The sequence below is a fragment of the Apodemus sylvaticus genome, chromosome 7 (assembly GCF_947179515.1).
Source record: "Apodemus sylvaticus chromosome 7, mApoSyl1.1, whole genome shotgun sequence".
Lineage (NCBI taxonomy): Eukaryota > Metazoa > Chordata > Mammalia > Rodentia > Muridae > Apodemus > Apodemus sylvaticus.
Window position 1 is genome coordinate 61,099,960 of NC_067478.1, and position 23,240 is coordinate 61,123,199.

Below are 23,240 nucleotides of genomic sequence, written 5' to 3' on the forward strand. Positions count from 1 at the left end.
CATGTTCCTGGTATCTAAAAAAGGGGGAACCACTTTTAAATCAGCATACTCCTCATTCATAACAGTTGAGGAAATCTGAACATAAAACTAAAATGTTTTAAATAAATTAGTGGCATATTCTCTGCAAACATTATGCTATACATTGGTTTGACCAGAGATACTCACTTGGGGAGACTTAGTATTTTCCAATGCACTTCACAAACGTGTTTTTAAAACTGAAATAAATGAGCATCACCTTAGGGCTAAGAATTACTTCTTTTTTTTTTGAGGGGGGGGGTGCGGTTTCGAGACAAGGTTTCTCTGTGTAGCCATGGCTGTCCTGGAACTCACTCTGTAGACCAGGCTGTCCTGGAACTCAGAAATCCACCTGCCTCTGCTTCCCAAGTGCTGGGATTACAGGCATGCGCTATCAGACCTGGCTTTAAGAATTATTTCTATAATAATTTATATCTATGGTCTAATCTTTTAAAGACAGAAGTTTGCCATGCTCATTATATCAAAGACAGACATAAGGATTTGAAAAACACTCCTCCTCACAACAGACTGCTACAGCTAAGTAGTGTTTGCTGAATACAGCTGATGTTTCAATCTTCTGAAACTGCTTATAACATCCAATGTATTTGTTCACACACAAATAAATGCATGTCATCCTCACAACAATGTTTACAAGGAGAAGTATGAAACAAAAAGTTAAATTAAGTTGCTCGACATTAGCCTGTGGTTAGCTTCAAGGTCTGAGCCAGGACAGTCTTCCAAGAACTTACTGTATAACCTGAGGCTGAAGTCTCAACACAAAGGAAGTTTAAAATGTTTTTTACAAATTAATTTTGCTAAGCTATATATATGCTCAAAATGCTAGGGAAAACAAGGATAATGACTTTTATTTTTATTTTAGTTGAGAGTTACTATGATACTCTTTAAAGTTTAAAGTTCTCTTATTCTGTAAAGGAAACCATAACAAAAACCATAAGCCTCAGATGTATTCTGAAATTTTTTAAATGGATGATGAATATCTCACGTCAGGAATAAATCATAACAAGTTTCAAGGTACATTTGTTCAAGGCTTGCACATATTTTCAATACAAATTAATCCAGCCAATTTTCCAATATACTATGTAAAAAGAATTACTTACCATGTATTTTAATTTCTGCTATGTGACTCTTCTGATCACAAATGAAGATGTTAAAGGCATTTAATTCAGCTGTGACCTTCAAATCAAACATGTCCCCCTCATTAGAGCTGGGTACTGAAAAGCAGTGGAAACCAGAGGTCAGTGCTGCATGACGCACAAAGGTGATAAAACACAGTATAGCTCACCAGTAAAAATCATGTAATATACCAAAGGAACCACTGAAGTCTCTGTTAAGACAATATAAATAAAGAGGGATTTTGCCACTCAGATAAAACTAGCAAGTTATCTGTCAGTTACGATAAAGACAACCACAACACCTTGATGGTATCATTCACTAGGTGAACATGCTCCTAACACTTTCTCCTAGGGAAAAAAGGAAACCCTCTAAATTAGAGTCTAGAATTTGGTTAGTACAAAAATTTTAATTGGTCATATCAAATACTAGATCAAAGAATAATTCATGAAAATTGAGATAAAGAATCAATAAAATTCATTGTTATTGAAGAATTATTTATGTTCTTTACATGTACTTTAATGAAAAAATAAAACCCAGTTTCTTTAGATTATATATCATGTGTCCGTAAGTAATTCTACAACAGAGTCACCAAGAAAAGTGCATAGTGTGTTAAAGTTTGAAAAAAAGAATCACCAAAAAAAAATGTTTTTGTGTAGGTCCTTATTTATTTAGAATATGCTTTCCCATGACTTACATGCAGGAAACAGAACTTTCCTATAAAGTCAGTTGTGCAGTAAAATCAGAGAACAGTTCCGCTGGGCTAAGGCTGCTTGGACATTGAATATAGCCTCAACACTGGCCTTGCATTCACTGAATGGGGCATGCATATGCTATAAAGAGATGACATTTCTAAGAAAACTCTTAAAACTCTTAGCTTGTTAAGCACATTATGATAAAGAAGTCAGCTGTGGGGGCCACATTTAGGAAGCTCTCCCATTCAGGAGGCTGAGGCCGGAAGATCAAGAGTTTGAGGCAGCCTGGTCTACACAGCAAGACACTGCCAAAACAACAAAGAAGGTAAAATTCTGCTTCTCATAACATTATCTTTCTATGGTTTTAAACGTTCAGATCCTTTTATTAGACTGAATAGTACTAAACATTTTATACTTAGGATAGTAATATAGATATTACTGGGAATAATCAGAAATTTACATAATTTAAAAAATTAAATATTTGAATTAAAAAATCAAGCACATGTTCTTCATTCATTACTTTATATCCAACATTTCAGAATACAAGCAATGTGCATGGTGAACATAGACAAAGTTTTATGTGTGACTAAGAGACAAGATCAGCAGTCAAGCTGGTACCCAAAAAGGACTCAGCTGCTGTGCACAGCAGCACTGACTGAAGAGGGCCTCTGTGGCTGAGCATGACCATCACCATTTAACTTCTAACCTTCTCACTGTCACTAGACAGAAGGCTGAAAGATGTGTCAAGCTAAGAACCTACAAATTCTATTTCATATAAGAGCCAGAGTGGAATCCACTGGAAGTGCATGATTACTATTAACATTTATTTCCAATTCTTCAATAAACCAGCATGCAATCCCGTAAGATAGAAGCTGCTTTCTTCTGAAGCTACCCTCATCTGCTAAACACTGTGCTCATCAAGGTGTTGACATTCATCCTGGCTGCAAATACGGTTACTCTATAGGAGCACAGAGGAGAGATTGATACCGGCTTTGATGGCAAGACTTCTGGATTCCCCCACAAGTGGCTTTCGCTCAGATTCCTTCTCAGAGGAAGAAGAGTCAGAGGATGGAACAGCAGATGACATAAAATCCATGAGGGAAAGTAGAGCTTCCAAATGAAGCACCAAGTCCAAGGATGAAAATGAAACCTAAGACAATCAACACCAGAAACAAGAATTTCAGGGATGTTCACACCATTGTAGGACCCATTATGCCAAGGGATATGCCACTGGGGAACAGTCACAACAATGGAGAGATGGTGGTCATGCCACTGGGGGACACTAACACCACTTGGGGAATACTCACACCACTGGGGAAATGGTAATGTCACTGGGGGACACTAACACCCCTGGGGGGATGGTGGCCATGCCACTGGGGAACAGTCATACCACTCAGGATGGTGGTCATGCCACTGGGAGACAGTCACTACTAGGGAAACAGTGAACATGGCACTGTGGGGGAGAATCATACCACTGGAGAGATGGTGGTCATGTCAATGGGGTCAAAGTCACACCATTGGGTTGAGTTTCAGTGTATGTAACTAGCACAAGAATAGTTCAACCCTTTCTAAACAATTAAGAATAAATTACTAGTATCATTTTAATCCTTTTTATTACTATTATATTGTCAATCTTTACCAAGCAACATACCAATGATCTGCCCATTCCTAGTAGACATTAATTCTAACCTCAACCAAGCTTGATGAGTCTTAAATGAAGACATAGGAGTATTCCTACACTGACTACATATGCCCAAATGTACTGCATGTGTCTATACTAGACTGTGCACTATACTCGTCCCTAAACTTACTCTAACCCTAAAGTCCATAAAGAATTCAAATGTTCAGTCCTGCCAGCAACATCAGGCTAAAATAACTGTTACACTAAAGTAAACACTAATTTTGCACCTATTACTACTGCCCCCAATTCTAATTTTAGATCTTACATCTTACAACTGAAAATGGCATCAAGCACCATTGAATCTCACAAATCTCATTTTATGATGAATTAAAAAAGCCTTACCTTCAGCTTCTGTTTGGTGTTATCATGAATGGTCTTAAAGTCTGGTCCATCACTGTCTGCCTATAAGCAATTGATAATTAAACCACTGAGTTAAAAACAATAAAATTTCACATATTGAAAACAATTTAAGTATGCTATTAAGAACCAACAAAGATGTTCCTTATAGGTGAATAAGAATATGCCCCCAAAACTGACCACATAAATATACTCTACATACTGTAGATGCAAAATCTCAGGTTCCTTATTCTACTGCAAAGGAGATGTCAGTGCATCTAAGTAGGTAGGCCCATCCACACGTGGAAACTCTGCCACCTAATTTACAACACAGCTTGCTTCAGGACATGGCTCAGCTTTGACCATTCACTCCTATTTATTCAACTCCCCCAGGGAAGCTCATTAGGTTAATGGAGTATAAAAGATTTTGATATGCTTCTATAATTCATCATCAACCAACTTGGACTGAAACACTTAGGGAAGAATTCAAATATTAAGTATGAAATGAAAATAAGTAATTTCATATATTCAAATATTAATCCCAGAAATGAAATTAGGTTTTGTAATGCTTAGCTTTAACTGTAAACTTCATAAAACCTAGAGTCATCTGGAAAGCAAGTTTCAATGTAGATTGTCTACACGGTGCTAGCCTGTGTACAAGTCTATAAAGTTTCTTCAGTTAACTGATATGGGAAGACCCAGCCTACCAGAGGCCACAGCATCCCCTAGGCAAGGGGTCTTTGACTGTATAATAGTAGAGAAAGAAAGAGCACTGGACACAAACAAGCAGGAGACACATGCGCTCATATCTATCTCTCTCTGCTCCTGACTGTGGATGTGCAATGTCGCTGGGTGTTTGAAGTTCCTGTCCTCAACGACAGACTGACTTATAAGGTGATAATATCCCTTTCTCTACTAAACTGACTTTCTGTCAGGATATTTATCACAGCAACAGAAGAAACTAGAACAGACACCTTGATGAACAGCATTTTCAGGAGGGTTCCATCAGACACATCAGAGGTGTTGACAATGTGCAGAGGCTCACCTTTAGAATCTAGAAGGGAAAAGACAAGTCCAAAATTATCATCCCTTCAGTGCCTCAAACACCTTGTAAAACAGGCTCAGCCAGTTACACAAAGAAATGTAGAATGTCCATTAGAGAACTGTACATAAAGCAGGCAAATGTATTATACTATCTAAAAATCATACCATGGTAAGTCTAACTTTGAAAAACTGGAAAGAAAAATCAAAGACCACAAAATTAACAAATCTAAACAGCTCTAGTCAATAACATCTCTTATATATAGTACTACAAGTATTATCCTCAAGTGAACAAACATCAACAGAAGAAATAGCAGCTATAAAATACAAGAAGGGGTTGTTCTCAACACATGTTTATCTTCTCAAAAATGCCCCCACAGAGTCCTTTAGAAGCTTAAACAAACAAGAACTGTAAAACTCAGATAGCCTTAGACTCAGACAGTGAATTGCCCATTAAACTACAGCTTCATAGTCACTTGGGAGGAAGAGAGACCAGCAGTTGAGGCTACATGTCTCCTTCTATATATTTATGTTTCGTTTAACATTTACTTTGTACAAGCACACATTAATGTAATTTAAAACAGACCTTAGCATTCATGTGATTTGCAACGAAATCAATGTAAAGTTAGGCTTCTTAATGAATTAGGTTTTCAAAGGGGGTCTTTGGGTCCTGGGATTTGACTTCTTAATGTCACTACAATCATTTAGGTGAGATTTATTACAACATCACCAACACACTGGATATGTCAGGAATAGGCATAGTACATAGAAGAATGCAGAAAACGAGCCCTGTGTTTATATTGGTTTGAAGCCCAGCACTGTCTTTCCACAGAGGGCCTGCACACTCACCAGGGAAGCTAAAACACCGCATAGTAATTTTTCGGAGGTATGCTTCAGCAGTCATGTCATGAGCTTTTACTTTAGCCTCCATCCCAAGATGCAGGATCTTCAGTTCATGTAAGGGGCTTCCTTTCTTTTCTGCTTTCTTCATCAAAGTAACCACAACCTAAAAGAATAAGCATGGATTGTCACAAACTGCTTCACTACTATACAGAGCCAATAGGAACTTAGTAGCTACATGAAGGGAAATAAAGAAATTCACAGCCGAGCGGTGGTGGCGCACGACTGTAATCCCAGCACTCTGGGAGGCAGAGGCAGACGGATTTCTGAGTTTGAGGCCAGCCTGGTCTACAGAGTGAGTTCCAGGACAGCCAGGGCTATACAAAGAAACCCTGTCTTGAAAAAACCAAATCCAAAAAAAAAAGAAAGAAAGAAAGAAAGAAAGAAAGGAAGGAAGGAAGGAAGGAAGGAAGGAAGGAAGGAAGGAAGGAAGGAAGGAAGGAAGAAAGGAAGAAATGCGCACAAGAAAAAGATATTCTGAGTCTGAAAAATATCTGTTGTTATTTACATTACATGCATTTGAGATATCACCACTGTTTTCTACTGACTTTCAAAGGCTAAGAACCATAAAAATGAAATAAAATAAAATAAAATAAATAAAATAAAAACAAAACAAAATAAAATGGTGCATGGTAGAGTGGCCAGAAGGGAGGCAGGTAGTGGTCCAATCTTAGAAATCCTAATTGATGTGCAGCTTCTGTCTGAAACTCTGTTGAAAGCAGCTTCTGGTTTTTACACTAATCTCTATGCAGGCCTTCTTAACCTTGGGTGATATCCTAAGCATAACATGTCACATGAGCCCTCCTGTCTCTACCTACCAGTTGGCAGTCCCCTGTATACAGTAACATCATAACACAAAATACCCATCTAACAAGCACAAATTCCTCCCCTCCAGCTCAACCAGGTCTGAAAGGATGGAACTGTCACAGCATGTATAAGTGCTAGGAAAAGAACGTATGCATTTCTATGTCCACCCCTTTCTACCTATGCCCATCCATTCTATCTAACTGGCCCCTTAATTCATTAAAATTTCTCAAACGATTTCTTTACTTTACAAGCTCCACTCAAATGTCACTTCCTCTTAGAAAACTTTCCTAACCCTCTCTGCCTGCTCAGATGCCCGGCCACTACCATCCATACCCAGGCTCTGCAAGTACCCTGTCCTGAACATATTTTTAATGGAAACACACCACTATATTAGAACCTATATATTTTCTACTGTATCCTTGGCTCTGGCACACACACTACACAGCTATTGAAGAGATAAAGAAGGAAATCCATACTGAAGTAAGATGGCATTTTTAAATGTACATGATCTGTTCTTTAATCTATAAAGTTTCTAATGCTTATTCATAAAAGATTCCTCTATCTCTCTTCTTACATGAAAATCCAAAGCAAGCTACATTCTAACATCCTATAATGACTAAAAAGCAAGTTACATGAAATGCTTCCATTTTTATCTTAAAAAAATAATTTAAAAAACTCCTGGATTCCTAAAATATAACTGGTTCTTAATAAATTCTCAAATTTGAAAACACATTAACAGTCTAAGATTTTTTTCATATATATTAATTACATTCAAATTTAGCCTACTAGAACTACCTATAATCTGTTCAGCTCACTTTATAAAATATGATAAAAATTACGCACCTCTTTAATTTCAAAGTTTAACAGTACATTAATGATGTCTACGGGTCTGGTCTCTTCCACTCTGGTTGCTGGCACACCTTGGGTGGTGTGTACATCCTGCGGTGTAGAGACTTCTCGGCATGCTGTAGTTTCGCCTAAAGATGTTAAACAGAAGCATGTGCTTTTATTCTTTTGTTTCTTTCACAGATACTTGCTGCAAACATGTACCAGCACCTGAAGATCCACAAATCCACATCACCTCTCAGCCTTAGAACACTCGTGGCTTAGTACAAGAGACAGACAGAGTGAAAGACAGATGGAAGAACCAAACTGAACCCACTCACAAGAATCAGGCAAAAATGTTAATGGGCTGAACATCAAATGCACAGAGAGAAGACAAAGAGGCAAAGGCATACTAATACAGATGAATCACCCACATGGAGCAGGAGGAGTCCTCCACAGGAAGGACAGCCCACATTTTTAAATGTGAGAATGAAAGCCATACAGGCAAAAGAGATGGCACACAGCGGGGTCTGCAAACAGAGCAGACCACAGAATGGCTAAGGCATGAGGTGGTGACCAGGGATAAGTCGAAGAAAAGAAGGGAAAGAAAAGCTGATGCTGTTCTGAAACACATACCATGGAAACACATATCATGCGTGCAATAAAAGTGTTTTCTAACCTATAACACACAAATATTAAAGCTAGCATTTGTTATATTTGGTACCTATTCCAGACACTTTGTGATAAGCTATGCATTGACTGCCTTGCTGGAGTCTTAAACCACCCTTCTGGGGAAAGAACTTCATTGTCCCAAATTCACAGATGAGCACATTAAATTTTTAGACAAATCTGGAGCCTTGGCTAGTGTCACATGCAAGGGCTAATCCAAGTTCATGAGTCTGACTTGACAGCCTTCACTATCACCTATACAACTGTCACTACAGTGTTGCAAATAACATCATCCTGACCACCAGTTTACCAGAGCACTGCAGTATAACGCATACCAGAGACTCACATGGGAAATCCACACTGCTCACTAATGCCCTTAGGAAGGCAATACATCTACCATCTTACTCCAGAACGACATCAAAAAAAAATTGTTAACAGATTTGGACAGTCACAAAAGAGGATTCCCAAGTAGTCAAAAGGCATATATAAAATAGTTTGTTACTTTGTTTTTAGTAATGAGGACCAAATGAAAACCACAGTACCGGGCTGTGGAGATGTCTCAGTGGCTAAACCACTTGGCATGCAAGCAGGGGACAAAAAATTGGATTCCTGAGAACCAAGTAAGAGCTGAGTGTCATGGAGGCGCACCTGTGATTCCGGCCTCACAGGCAGTGACAGGGGTCCCTGGAGAGCAGACCAGTGCAGAAGCCACCTGAATGAATCTTGTGACTCACAGAAACAGAGCCAAACAAAGGGCAAACTCACGGCTCCACTCATAAAAAGTTCATGAAACAAGATGAAGGAAGCACTGAGTAACGGTCAAAGGAGCCGTTAGCCCTGAGAGGGGCAGGGGCAGGGGCAGGGGCAGGGGCAGGCAGGGGCAGGGGCAGGCAGGGCCAGGCTGGGCCTGCAGAAGGACCCAGGGAGAAGGGTGCTGAGGAACGTGTTCTGTCTTGCTCAGAGAGTATGCAGCTGACTCTGAGGTGAACACTTAGAGGCATATGCTTAGATGGGATACAAGAAGAAAGTGATAATGTACAGTGAAGTCATTTTCGCTCAACCAATAGGCAAAAGTTTCAGAATACTGATAAAACTGTAAGAAAGATACAGAAAACAACATGACAGAACAGAGAACAAGTTCCTCTAAATCCATAAAATTTTAAATTAATCAGAACATATTATATCCATGTATGAAATTCTCAAGTTTTAAATTTTAAGTTAATTTATTAAAACCTTGTATTTACTTAGCTTTTGGTTAGATACGAGTTACATTAATAAAGATTATATACCTTCTCACTGGTGAGACAGGACAGGTATGTATGCAAAGTGCATATCAAGGGGCATTTCAATGCAACATGGGTAAGAGTGGAAAACTTAACCTGAATATCTTATCTGTAAAAGCTTGCTAAAAATGATGATTCTTCAACAGAATTTAATGCCAGGAAATCATTAAAGCACCAAGGGAGGGCACCACAATACAAACATGGGTGTGAAATACAACTCCAACTGTTAGTTTAGGAAGGTATCAGCAAAGTGCTGTGAGCACACACACACACACACACAGGTGCCACCACTTATTTGAAAAGAATAAGGGTCCATCCTATGTGCATGATATACTCGTTATGTGTACATAGACATGTATATGTTATTCATAATACATACATATGTACATATATATATTGGCTTTAACATATTAATAACTTTTAAGTAAGAAATGCCCATAATTAATATTTTAAACTTTCTCCTATTTTTATTTTAATATACCATATTTGCTATCTTTGAAGAGTGATGTTAATAATTTAAATTCTTATACTTTACCCCTATCTTATTTACATATCAGATAGAATACAATGCCACAGGCTAGCATTCTTCAAAATTTTTTACTATAAAAATTAAGACATTTACAGAGATCCAGCCCTGGCTAATGGCTGCCCTTTCTAATGACCTCCAGTGCAAGCGTCTAGGAAACATGCTGAATGTTAATGGTCTGCCTAGCTACAAAGAGACTGAAGCTTGTGCTTCAGTCATGCTTGCATTCAGCAACATATTGTTATTTTTCTTGGCAAAACAAATCACAATTTGTAAATATGTATTTGTTCACTATACAAACATTATATGTTTATTGTGTCTCAAGCTGGAGATGTAACTCGATATTACAGTGTACACCACAGCACCAGCAAGACCCTGATTCAATCCCTACTGTGGCAAAACAAACAAAGAACCACTTTAAAACCTGAAAACAAGATTCAGCATGTACTGAACTATAGAGAAACATGTGCACATGTATCACCACCATCAAGATTCAGCATGTACTGAACTACAGAGGCACGTGCGCATGCATCACCATCAGGATTCAGCATGTATTGAACTAGAGGCACGTGCGCATGCGTCACCACCATCAAGCTTCAGCGTGTACTGAACTACAGAGGTGCAAGAGCATGCGTCACCACAATCAGGATTCACCACCATCAGGATTCAGCGTGTACTGAACTACAGAGGCACGTGCGCATGTGTCACCACCATTGGACTCTCACCTATCTCTTGTATTCTAGATTTCCCTTTATCCAAGTCTTCAGTGGCCTCACCAAGATTTTCTGCCAGTATTCTAAACAGAAGATTAAGATCCTCTTGATTTAAACTAACCTGTGAAATGAGCAAAACAAAAAAAAAGTTATTTTAAAATGAAAGAATTACAATATAGAAAACAGATTCTTGTTAATAGAATAATCTTAACAGTAACTGAGACTGGACCACATAGGTACCTGAGGATTTTACTATTTGCTTCACTTTCACTTCTACAATTTAAATAAAATGTTAAAACATATAAATAATAATATTTGCAAATCAATTTTAGCCCTATTGGCTGGTTTTTACTTAAAGTTAATTATACTTAAAGAAATCTAAGCCAGTTTTTAAATAACAAATCTGGGAAACTATCACTCTTTAAAGAATACAATGGTTATCTTAGACATATTTCAATCTCCTTAAAAACAAGTGTGTAAATAATATACATTATGAGAGACACTGTAACAATGAGTAATTCCTGCACAATGGGGTGTGTAGCAGATTTAAAAGTTAATACTTAACTGAAGATTAAATTCTACTGGAAACTTTGTTGGACAAAGTCTCACTAAAATGTTTCTTTCACTATTCAGTAAATAATCTGCACTTTCCTTGTGCATAAGAGAAAGCTTTCAGGGATGAAATGTCAACAGTAAAGTTATTTTCATGCATGTACTTACATTCATTGAATCAAGACGCCCTTTAATTTCTACAACAGGCACCTTATGGTACCAATTTGCAGCTAGATTCCGATTTACAAAAAACTCCAAGTTAATTGGGTACAACAGCTGAATATCAGGATGGGATGCACCTGGCTGGATTGATGTCCTAGTAAAAAGGAGAGAAGAAGATACAGACTGTCACAGAGAGCAATGAGCTATAATATCAAGTAAAGTGCCGGGCACTATCTGATGCTCTAGATACCAATTTATAACATGTGGCTTGGGGGGTTTCAAAGCTGAGGTAACAATTAACCTATAATCCACTAGCAGAGGCAGATTACATGGTGTGATTGAGCAATTATGAAAATATTTTGTTTTGTTTTATTTCAAGATAAGAGTTTGTGTAGCCTTAGCTGCACTGGAACTCCCTTTATAGACTAGACTGGCCTCAAAATCAGAGATCTGCCTGCCTCTACCTCCTGAGTGATAGATTTAAGGGCATACACTACCATGCATGTTCCCCTGAGAAGACTTTTAAAAAAAATGACTTTTTTCTTAAAATTGTAGAAAGGAGAACTGAGCTAAAAGTTGTGGGGGTTTTTTGTTTGTTTGTTTTAAATTCATAATGCTGCTGATACACAAGAAATAATCAAATCTAGTCTCTCTCACTTACTCTTTTCTTTTTTTCTTTTCTTTTTTTTTTTTTGAGTGTCTCACTGTGTAGGTATCCTGTATAGACCAGGCTATCCCCAAACTCACAGAGATCTGCCTATTGCTATCTCCCAAGTGCTGGAATTAGAATGCATCACTACACCTGGCTAAGATTTCTATTCTTAAACGATTATCAACCAGTTTTGAACAGTAATATATACATATTTTAAAACATGTGAGGAAAAAAATTGAATTGGCAGCTCTACATGAAGGACGTATATACACATGCACTCCAGCAGACCAGAAATTAGAGTTCCTTGCAACTTTTGATATCAGAAAATTGTTCTGTTAAAGAAACAAGTAAAGTGCTAGGTTCTATCTGATGCTCTATGAAAGTACCATGAGAAATCAGTACACACTTCATAGCACAGCTCTGAACAAACATACCTAGAGAGTTTCAGTTTCGTAAGCTGCACCTCCATCTTGTCGATCACTGGAGGATTTACGGCATCTTCCCCAGACACCAGACTGAACTGATTGTGAACTCTAATTAGGCCAAGATCTACCACGACAGCGTTGGTGGAGAGGGAGGACTGAGGAATGACAATGACTGGTGCTTTCAAATCAATATCGACAGAAAGACGGAAGCTCCTCTGGGCAAGGTCCTTCACACTCGTGGCTGCCTTTTCTGCAGCCTGGGCAGTGGCTGCGCTCAGCGCCTCTTTGGCCACCTGGAAATTGTTCAGGAAGCTCTGTGGACAATAAAGGAGACATTCAGAAGCAGGGACATATTTGAATAAGCCTACCTTCTGCTAACACACATGTAATTTCCACCAAGGGCCTTTAGAGTTGAGCCCTATTCTAGTAACCAGAAGGAACTGAGGAAGGCCATCCTCAGTCACGTGCTGCCAGCTTTGAGCAGTGATTCGTCACTGCGCAGGTGTGGGGTAAACTCAGACAGTTAGCTTCTCTGTGTTCTAGAAAACTTATTTCAAACACAGACAAAACTCATTCAATGACTTATATTTGAAGAGTTAAGAGAGGGCTTTTGGCTACTACTTTCATACATAAACACCAGGCATAACCAAAACATCCACCACCTAAAGCCCAAAGGTTACAACATATGTAATCACAGCCCTTACAGCTTCTTGGAGAAATGTGGACATATAAACAGTGACTTTACCAGCAGTGACATAAGGAATTTATGAAGATAGACAATCTGGATACAGCCGACGTGCAGTGCCACCATGCCATCCACAGTGGACATGTCAGTGTAGGAGTCCCCTTCAGTAGCATCCGGATACAAATCCAGGTTAAAGCGAAAAACTTCATTTCCAACTATGGATACAGCCTGAAAAACAGAAACGTGAATATCCTCTGCCCAGAAAAGCATTCGCAAAACAAAGCCCCAGTCAGAAAAGGCCTGAAGTTATAATCTTCATAGAAATACATTTAATTTTTAAAATAAGATATTTTAAAATAAAGTCTCTACACAATAATCAAAAACTAGCAACTATCCATTCAGTGTTACATACTTTCTTATGAACTGTTTTAGGATCGACATCTGTGACAATAATGTTTTCCAGCCTGGCAAAAAGTGACTGCTTCTTTGACTGAAGAGAAAGGGAAGAATCGAGGCCTAAAAAACAAAATTATTATAATGTTTATAAATATAACAAATATTTCATTTCATTATAATTTGTGGATATACAGAATGTCTAAATGCACATTAATAAATTTCCTGTTAAATATTTTTAATTTTCTAAAAAACAAACTTAAATTTTGGTTAAAATCTAACTAAGCCCTACCCCTTACTAAGGAACAGTTGATAGCAGTTTGGTGAGAAAGAATCATTGCTCTTTGGGGGTGCAACCACTGGTGGGTCACCCATGCTCCCAAATGTGGCCTCTCATCCATGCACACTCGAGCAGCACTAATGGGTGCGTTAATACGTAGGTAACAACGTATAAGGGGACATACAGTTGAGAGAGGACATGCTAGGGAGATGGTGGTAGCTGTGATCATCTTGCCTAGTATACAAGTATGAAATTCTCAAAGAATAAAAGAAATAGGAAAATACATTAAATATCATTTTCCTGGGCTGAAGAGATGGCTCAGTGGTCAAGAGCACTGACTGTTCTTCTGAAGGTCCTGAGTTCAAATCCCAGGAACCACGTGGCGGCTCACAACCATCCCTAATGAGATCTGATGCCCTCTTCTGGGGGGTCTGAAGACAGCTACAGTGTACTTACATATAATAAATAAATAAATCTTTAAAAAAATATATCATTTTCCTATGACACTGAAAAGATGCCTATTATCTTGAGTATATAATAAAGTGTTAAAAAACAAAAACAATAAAATAAAATATAATTACATAAGTTTTTAGTTCCCTGGGAGGAAATCTAGTGCGAAGGAATCAATTCAGGATAAGTAAGCATAAAGTACATTTTCATGCGTTTATAGATATTAAGTCATTTACATGAAGACTGTGGTGACTAGTTTTATGTCAACTTGACGTGAGCTAGAGTCACTTGGAAAGAGGGACTCTCACCTGAGAAAATATGTCCATAAGACTAACCTGTAGGTAAGTCTATAATGCACTCACTGCCTTAATCAGTGATTGGTGTGTTAGGATCCAGCCCATGTGGTGCCACCCTAGAACAGTGGTCCTGGGTTGTAGAAGAAAGCAGGCTGAGCAAGCCATGAGGGGCAAGCCAGTACACAGTACTCTTTATGGTTTCCGCTTCAGTTCCTGCTTCCCAGTTCCTGTCCTTTCTTCGATGATGGACTGATGTGGAAGTGTGAACTGAAATCAACCCTCTCCTCCCCAGGTTTTGGACCTGGTGTTCACCACAGCAGAAAACACCCAGCCTGAGAAAAAGGCTACAAAAGTTTTGTGAACAAAGTTTACACAGCTAAGTGTGTTACCAGTTTGGGAAGGAAAGAAGAAAATGACTAGCCAGAATCTGGACATCATCTAGTCACAAGCGTGCAGTTCAGCCACACACTGCCAACTGTTTGCAGCTCCAAGCTCTCTCTGCGTATTTTCTCTAACACTGCAGAAAGAGAATGGAGGGAAGGGGAGAGAATGCTTAGTGTTAAACAGCTGGTAAACACCGTGACACTTTACCTTGTATCTTGATTTCAGCAATATTGTTCTTCTCATCACAGACAGTGACACAGAAAGCATTCAGTTTGGCAAACAGCCTGAAGCCAATCACATCACTATCTTTGGAGGGCACCATCACTAAAAAATAAAGCAACGATTCTAGTAAGCTAGAAGTAAGCAGAACTTTTTTTTCACATATTTTATATAATATATAACATATGAGATAAATACTCATAAAATATGAAGTACATGTTCTACAAACCACATACATATAAAAACAAAAAGTCTAAAGTAAACAGCATAAAACTCAAAGAAGTAATGAGCCTAAAGTCACACAGTTTTAAGCACTACAATCAGAATATGAACTAAGTTCTTTTAGATTCAAATTCTAGCGATTCTCAGCAATGATATGCAATCTTTGGGGTGCTTGAGAAATGGATCAGCACCCACGTGGTGACTCACAACTATCTGTCACTTCAGTTCCAGAAGATCCAATGCCCTATTCTGGACTCCACGGGCACTGCACACATGTGGGGTATATACATACATGTAGACAGAACACCCAACCCATAGAAAATAAGATTGTTTTAAAGATGCAAACAGTTCCTGCCTTCATATCTCGGATCTCTTTCCTTAAAGGCAGTCCTGGGAGCCCTTCCAGAGCCACCAGGATGGGAAAACGGACGAGCACACACACGGGCTTTCCGCTAGTAAACCTCCAACTCTCTCTCTCTCTCTCTGTGTGTGTGTGTGTGTGTGTGTGTTGCTTTATTTTTTTGAATCAAGGACTTTCTATGTCACTTACCCAAACTGGCCTGGAAATCATGATCCTCCTGTCTCAGCCTCCTAAGTACGGAAACTACAAGAAACTATGTTTCTCTACCCATCCAGTACCCATGCTTTATGTACCAGGAGATTCAATTGAGGAAAACCCTAGAAGCAGAGGTAATAGTATTCCAGTGACTGGAGAGTCATCTGTTTGTTTATTGTGTTTGCTTTGAAAGAAAATGGAATACTATGGCTCTGACTTTCACCAACAGATAAATCCATTAACAGCTTCATGATCTAATGGCATCATTGGGAGGTTATACACTGGTGTGCCTTTTCAGGGTACACTTGTCTTCAGACCTTCTCTGTCTGTCTGCCTCCTATCCACCTCAATCTCTACCACATGCTTCACTGTACTCTGCCTGGCAACACACAGGCTCAGAAGCAACAGAACCAGTGCCCATGGGCTGACACCTCTGAAACTGTAAGCAAAACAAAGCTTTACTCCTTCAAAATGTTCTTCTTGGGTGTCTGCCGTGGAGAATACTGATTATTCTCATACCTTTCTGCAGCGGAGAGTTCTTTTGTTTCTCAGTTGTGGTCTGCACCTCCTTGACCACACCTGTGTTCTGACTGTCTGATGGGATGACAGTTGCCAAGTAGTTAAGGGAAGACAGAAGAGCTTGTGTTTGTAGCAACAGATTCAAAGATGAAAAGGCCACCTGAAAGTGTTTTACAAAGAAAATTAATTCTTTCCCAGTTACCATCTGTGGTCTCAGCAAAGGCTGCCTCCAAAGACAGGAAAGGGAGAGAGAGGAAAGAACATGAGTCCCTGATGTAGGAATATAGAGACAGCGAATGACACCTACACACATGGGACACAGGAGAGCATCCCGGTGACTAAATACTCCATTCCCAAACAAAATGGTCATGGAGCCAATAACTGCCTCCCCAGGCCATCTGCACAGTCAACATGTAACTGGCTTCCTGGATCCTGGCTATTGTGATGATAGAAAATGCCAAGTTTTCGTATGAAGCTACAGAACCACCATGTGCTACCACATCTAGAAGAGATTCCAAACATGGCATTCATGACATTTAAGCTTAAGGAGCAGAAATGAAAATACAGTCTCAAGTACGAAGTAAACAGGTTATTTTCAAATAAGATGCACTGCTTCAAATAAAAATTTCTTACCTTAACAGTTTGTTCAGTTTTTTCAAAAGTAGTTTGAAAACTAGGCCCATTTCTATCAACCTGAAAAAATAAAAGTTCCAAAGAAGGAAGTAAGAGGAAAGTAAATTTTTATAATCTGTGTGTGTGTGTGTGTGTGTGTGTGTGTGTGTGTGTGTGCGCGCGCGCTGCGCGCGCAGCGCGCGCACGCGCACGCGTGCTCATATGCACACACATGAGAGGAGAGAGATAGAGGAAGAGAAAGGGGGAGTTAGAAAGGGAGGGAGAACACCTACTATGGTGGTTCATACAACAATTGCCCCTAAAGGCTCATATATTTGAATGCTCGGTCCCCAGTTGGTGTAAGTTTTTGGAAAGGATTAGAAGGTGTGGCTCAGCAAAGAAAATGTGTCACTGACAGTAGGCTTTGAGCTTTCAAATATCATACCATTCTCAGCTCTATGCTTTCTATTTGCAGATAAGAATGTAAGCTACCAGTTAATGCTCCTACACCATGCCTGCCTTCCTACTGCCTGGCTCTCGGCCATGAGGGTCATGGACTCTAACCCTTGAGAACTGTGAGCCCCTAATTAAGTGTTTGCTTTATAAGTTGCCTGAGCTGTGATGTCTGATGGAAGCACAGGTAACTAAGACAACCATATACCATGCTGTCTTATTTTAAAGATATATGCTCTATTTTTAATAACAGTGTAAGGTGTTCTTATTAAGCAGGGAGGAGCATGCATTCCCTAAGGGAATTAAAAAGATAAAGTGGAGACAAGAACATGTAAGGGTCACCTCACCATCATCTGAGGCTTTACCACTCTACAAAGCTCAGTTCAATCTCTGGTGAGAGAAACATCAGTTCTTCACAAATTGAATCTCTAGAGACAACTCTGTTGTAGTGGAGGTCTTTGTTCTAAGTCAAAAAAAAGTATCTGTCACCAGGCGGTGGTGACACACACCTATAATCTCAGCACTCTGGGAGGCAGAGGCAGGTGGATTTCTGAGTTTGAGGCCAGCCTGGTTTCCAGAGTGAGTTCCAGGACAGCCAGGCTACACAGAGAAACCCTGTTTCGGGGGGGGGGGGGGGGGGGGAAATCCAAAAAACCAAAAAAAAAAAAAAAAAAATTATCTGTCATCATAAGACTCCCTATGTCCCTGGGGAACAAAGAGGAAATGAGAACTCTGAAGACTGCCTCCCTTAAGCAGCTCTCTACCCTGGCTACTTTGACAGCCTCTCCACAGTCATTCTGCTTTTTGCTTTTCCTTAGAAAACAAGTCACTGTGTTTTCAATCAGCTGAGATTACATTTTAATTTTTGTCTGCTTGCACATCTCTCTCTTCTAACTTACAATCTCTTTGAGAACAGGAAAAAGCAACTTCAACCCAAGTGTCCAACAGCACAGACATTCAATGACCCTCGCAGACAGAACAAAGAGTTAGGGAATCACTAGAATGAAGTGAACACCATCAATTTCTTCCGTCCTCTTCACTGGGGTACACATTTTTCAGTCCATCCCCAGTCCTGGCAGATCTCGTCTCAATTCAATCTAACTCCACTTTCCCTTTTTAATGTAGAAACTAATTGCCACCTGTTTTTACACGAAGTATAATGGTACAAATATGCCCCAGAGACAGAGAGCGCCTGTCTCGCCCTGGGTTCCACTTCTGGGTTAGCAACCCCGCAGCTCTGTAATATCCCTGTTCTCAACTAAAGCAGAAGGCTAAAAGCAGGAACTCTGCTGAGACCTGTTCCTTACACACAGCCATTCTCTCTCCAGGGCTGCAGTGTGGGGCCCAGACAGCTGTGTCACCCTCCTATAGCCCTTACCTTAATGTACTCGACTTTTAAAAGATCTAATCCAGGTCTGTCTGAAGAGCTAATCAAGTGAACTGGCTTCTTTCTGGATCCTAAAAGAGAGAAATGAAAATAAGTTGCTTTTATGAAATTTTAGAGTATTCTACATGTCTTTGGCTAGTGGTACTTTAAAAAAAAATCCATGTACATTTTCATGGCTATGAAGTAACAAGCGGTCCTGGTGAGGGCATACGGTAGCTGAATTCCTAACCTTAGATTCCCAACTTACTTAAACCCTTCACCTTTCACTTGCTTTCATACAATGCTCAAGATCTTAAGATATTTTTAAGGATGCCTGTGTATTTATAGGCAGCAGAATGAACTATGGGTATAAGAATCTGGAAATGTGAATTCTAATTCATCCCTGATCTTAACCCACAGCTATTTAACTTTCTCAGCTATTAAACTGGAGACTTTAGTGGATTCTTAAACTGTTGTTACTAAACTCAAATAATTTAAATAATGCCTTTGCTTAGACCTGAGGTTGCAGTAAAGAATACACAAACCTTAAAAAAAAAAATAGAGGATGACAGTTCAAATTTTCTTTTTAGTAGGCTGTGGTGATATATAACTGTAATCCCAGCCCTTGGGAGATAGAAGAGGACCCTTGCGACATAGACCCCCTGGACTGTATGGTGAGTCTGAAGCCAGCATGGGCTACAGAGTGAGACTTGGTTTCAAAGCCAAAACAAACATCTCCTTTGATCTCAAAACTATATCTTGTGTGTAGACACACAGAGGAACTGCCTCCCAAATCTGGGTAGAAAAGGCTAGCTCATCAACCACTGGATCACGCCACACTTCTCTTTTCAGAGTCTGTAAATCCTGCTTCTAGGACAGCTAGAAAGCCACCCACCACTCATCTTTCCCTTTATAACTTTCTTTTTAAAATTTATGTATGTGAGTGTTTTATTTTCATGTATGTATGTGCACTACATATGTACCTGGTGCACTATGAATTCAGAAGAAGAGTTAGACGAAGAGTTACAGACAGTTGTGAGGTGCCATGTGGATGATGGGAATCAAACCCAGGCACTCTCAATGGCTGAGCTATCTCTCCAGACCTCTCTCTAGTCTTAACTGACACAAAGCAAAAACAGCCTAGAAAATTTATTGTTTACAAATGTTACTCATGTCTGTAATGTAAATTCTATTATAATCTATTATTTAGGAAAATTATCAACACTTAATTTGAGTTTACTTTGGTTTCAACTATTTTCTAAAAATCATAAAATATCTTAGTATTTGAATTTGAATTGTCACTCATTCATGCTTCAAATATCTGAGGTCATAAGAAACACACTGAAGTGATGAACTATAGAAATTTATGAGAGCGTGGCCTTGCAACTTCCAAACTTATTTCTATCACAATGCCTCTGTGTTGTATGCACCACAGTGGTTCTCAACCTGTGGGCCACAACCCCCTTCACTGGAGTCATGCAAGAACATCAAAAACAACAGGTATTATATTACAATTCCTAACCATAGCAAACTACAGTTATGAAGTAGCAACAAAATCATTTTATGTTTGGGGACCATAACATGAGGAACAATATTAAAGGGTCACAGCATCAAGACAGCTCTAACAGAATGGGCTCCAGTGTCCTACATCCAGATCCAAATTTTAAAATCCATCATGAACAAGACAGAGGGTATAAGCAAGTTATTTTGGGTTCTTTAGCCTTTCTCTGCCTATTAACTGGAAATGATACTCCCTGACGTAAGTGGATTTTCTGTGGACATGTACCATAAAGACTGAGGATGCCAAACCCCAGAACCAGGTTTCCAATGTCTCAGTCAGGGCTCTGTCCCCTGGTTGTTTGAATGATCAACCTGCATATTAGTTACATGTGAACTGAAGACTTGAAGACAGTAACAGGGATTCCTAATGGCCATTGTTGTAGAATGGAATTAGTATTCATAAAGTGTTTACTGTACTGTGCATACTATACCCATCATAATGCAATGCAAATGCTTCATTATAAATGAGGCTATTCCAGACACACAAGGATACTATTTTTACTAACTGTTGTTTCTATTCTCATGGCTATTACCTTTAATGTCATGGTAATCCAAGCTGATTTTCCTCAAATAGGACACTGCAGTCAGGTCAAATGTCCTCATTGTTGCTTCTGTCCCTAACTGAGTGACATTAAATACTAAAATTGTCTCTTCTTCTTTCTGTTGTTTAGTGAGCTCCAAAATCACCTAAAAGAATCCACAGAGCAGGGAAAAGTTGTAGTAAATGAATGTCATTCTTAAAATGACAGAAGCGAAGTCCTTTCCCACACAGACACAGGCACCACTAGAGTGAAGATTCTAATCACATCCTCATACCAAACACAAAGACTGGGGTTACCCTCAAACTCTAGGATCAGGACTGAAAGCCCATGAAAATATGGAGAGGGTTCTTAGCATTTTTTAATTAAAAAGAAAAGCTGTAAATGAAGATTATATTCAATAAAAAAGTTTTAAAAAAAAGAAAAGCTAATAGATTCTTCTGATAGTAGCAAAAAATGAGTGTTCATTCCTACAGCATTTAAATTAATTTTGGAAATGACAGTCAAAAATATTCAACCAATAAAAAATTAAATAAAAACATGTGTGGCAATTTTTAAAAAACATAAGTAATGATGTTATGAGAATATCTTGTGTATTGTATGGATGTATCACCTGTCAATTAGAAAGCCTATGGCTTAGGCATGAGATAAAGGTGGGACATCCGGAGGCAGAAGAGAATTCTGGGATAGAGACCTGCAGGAAATCTGTCTGGGAAGAGGTGGAGAGACTGATGCATCTACCTGAGCACATGCAACCAGCCGTGTGAAGGAACGTAGGTAAAAATAGCGGGAGTATCTCAGCTATGATCTAGTCAGCGTACAGCCTAGCTATATGGACAACAAGGTATTTGTAAATATATTTTGAGTCTGAGTCTTATTTCTGGGAGCATGAGGCTGAAACAACTGGGCCTAACTTCTACAAATGCACGGCTGCAGCTGAAGAAAAGAGCAACCATCTTGAAGCATTTGGAGATGGGGTCAAGGGCTCTCCTGATACTGTGGGTCAAACTGTGAAAAACAAGTCAAAAGCCAAGGATAGGAAATAGGCCAAAAAAATACCAGCAAGACTAAGATTTATCAGATCTGATGTGATGATTTAGGAAAGGTTGTCATTCTAGAATATCAAAGTCAACCATGAACATCTCTGTATTATTTTGCGCTTTATCATCAAAGTAATAAAATTATTTTAGAAAATTTAGAACATAGAAAGACAAAGGCAGAGATGAAAAGCTGCAATCCTACCATTGGTGATAGGCACTGTCATTTACACAGCAAATGCACACATGGAGCTCAAAGGAATCATGTGCCTGGGACAGAAATCTCCTGTTACCCCCAAAATATGCCGTGACCTTCTCATCTGGCTTTCTTTTCCTGTGTATCTCCTCTTCAGAAACAGTCCTCAGGACTGTGAGCAGCATGTCCCCCAGTCAACCCCACCCCTTTTTTGGGTTTTCTTTTGTTTTGTTTGCTATTTTGAAACAGGGTCTTGTTAAGTTGACTAGGATGCCCTGTGTCTCCAGCAGAGACTAAAGTTGTAATCCTCTCCTCAGCTTTCTTGATAACTAGAAGTTCAGGCCTATACTACCATGCTTGGCTTTCTACATGACTTTCTTCTTTACACTGGAATTTAGAAGCTCTAATGTCGAAATCAATAAAAGGTTTTCAGCTACCAATTAAAACTAACCCTTCCATTATACAGAAGCCCTGACTAAGCCATCTATCCTTTTTTAAAGAAAAAAAAATTTAGAAGTTTACAGTAGCCATGCATGACAATAACTAACTCTACTTAGCTCAAGGGGAAGCTACACTGCATGTGACACACAGACCTATAATCTCAGCACTCAGGAGGGTAGGGTAGCAGGAATGTCCACAATCAGATAGAGCCAAAGTTACAAAATGAAATAGGGAGTTCAAGGCCAGCCTGGAATCTACAGCCTAACTCTAACTTTTAAAAAAATGAAAGGATCTTCTCAATTTTTGTCCATGCAGTTCTTGTAGACAAGAACAATTCTGGGTCATAGTTTTTGACTGCAGGATGAAAAGGAGGTCCAGTGATGGCCCAAACTGGGATCCAGCTCAGGGAGAGAGCCAGGGCCCGGACACTGTTACTGATGCTGTGGTATGCTTGCAGATAGGAGCCTTGCATGGCTGCCCACTAAGAAGCCCAACGAACACCTAAAAGAGGCAGATACAGATACTAGCACCCAACCAATGGACAGAAGCAAGGAGTCCCTGAGTTTGAACTGGGGGAAAGCTGGAAGAAGCTGAAGAGGAGGGCGGCCCAATGAGAAGA

General features: G+C 39.3%; 1 protein-coding gene across 1 annotated transcript in view; it reads right to left on the reverse strand.

The window, feature by feature from the left end:
- Vps13c (vacuolar protein sorting 13 homolog C) overlaps positions 1 to 23,240 on the reverse strand; it is a 152,811-nt gene that overhangs the window by 66,434 nt on the left and 63,137 nt on the right. The window contains exons 26-41 of the mRNA XM_052187918.1: positions 20,942 to 21,095; positions 18,861 to 18,940; positions 17,051 to 17,110; positions 16,418 to 16,577; positions 15,109 to 15,225; positions 13,511 to 13,614; positions 13,159 to 13,326; positions 12,423 to 12,727; positions 11,343 to 11,490; positions 10,635 to 10,743; positions 7,450 to 7,583; positions 5,749 to 5,905; positions 4,833 to 4,912; positions 3,865 to 3,924; positions 2,829 to 2,991; positions 1,134 to 1,247 (exon numbers count right to left, since the gene is read on the reverse strand). Coding sequence (XP_052043878.1) covers positions 1,134 to 1,247; positions 2,829 to 2,991; positions 3,865 to 3,924; positions 4,833 to 4,912; positions 5,749 to 5,905; positions 7,450 to 7,583; positions 10,635 to 10,743; positions 11,343 to 11,490; positions 12,423 to 12,727; positions 13,159 to 13,326; positions 13,511 to 13,614; positions 15,109 to 15,225; positions 16,418 to 16,577; positions 17,051 to 17,110; positions 18,861 to 18,940; positions 20,942 to 21,095 — 2,113 coding nt within the window. The remainder of the gene's footprint in view (positions 1 to 1,133; positions 1,248 to 2,828; positions 2,992 to 3,864; positions 3,925 to 4,832; positions 4,913 to 5,748; positions 5,906 to 7,449; positions 7,584 to 10,634; positions 10,744 to 11,342; positions 11,491 to 12,422; positions 12,728 to 13,158; positions 13,327 to 13,510; positions 13,615 to 15,108; positions 15,226 to 16,417; positions 16,578 to 17,050; positions 17,111 to 18,860; positions 18,941 to 20,941; positions 21,096 to 23,240) is intronic.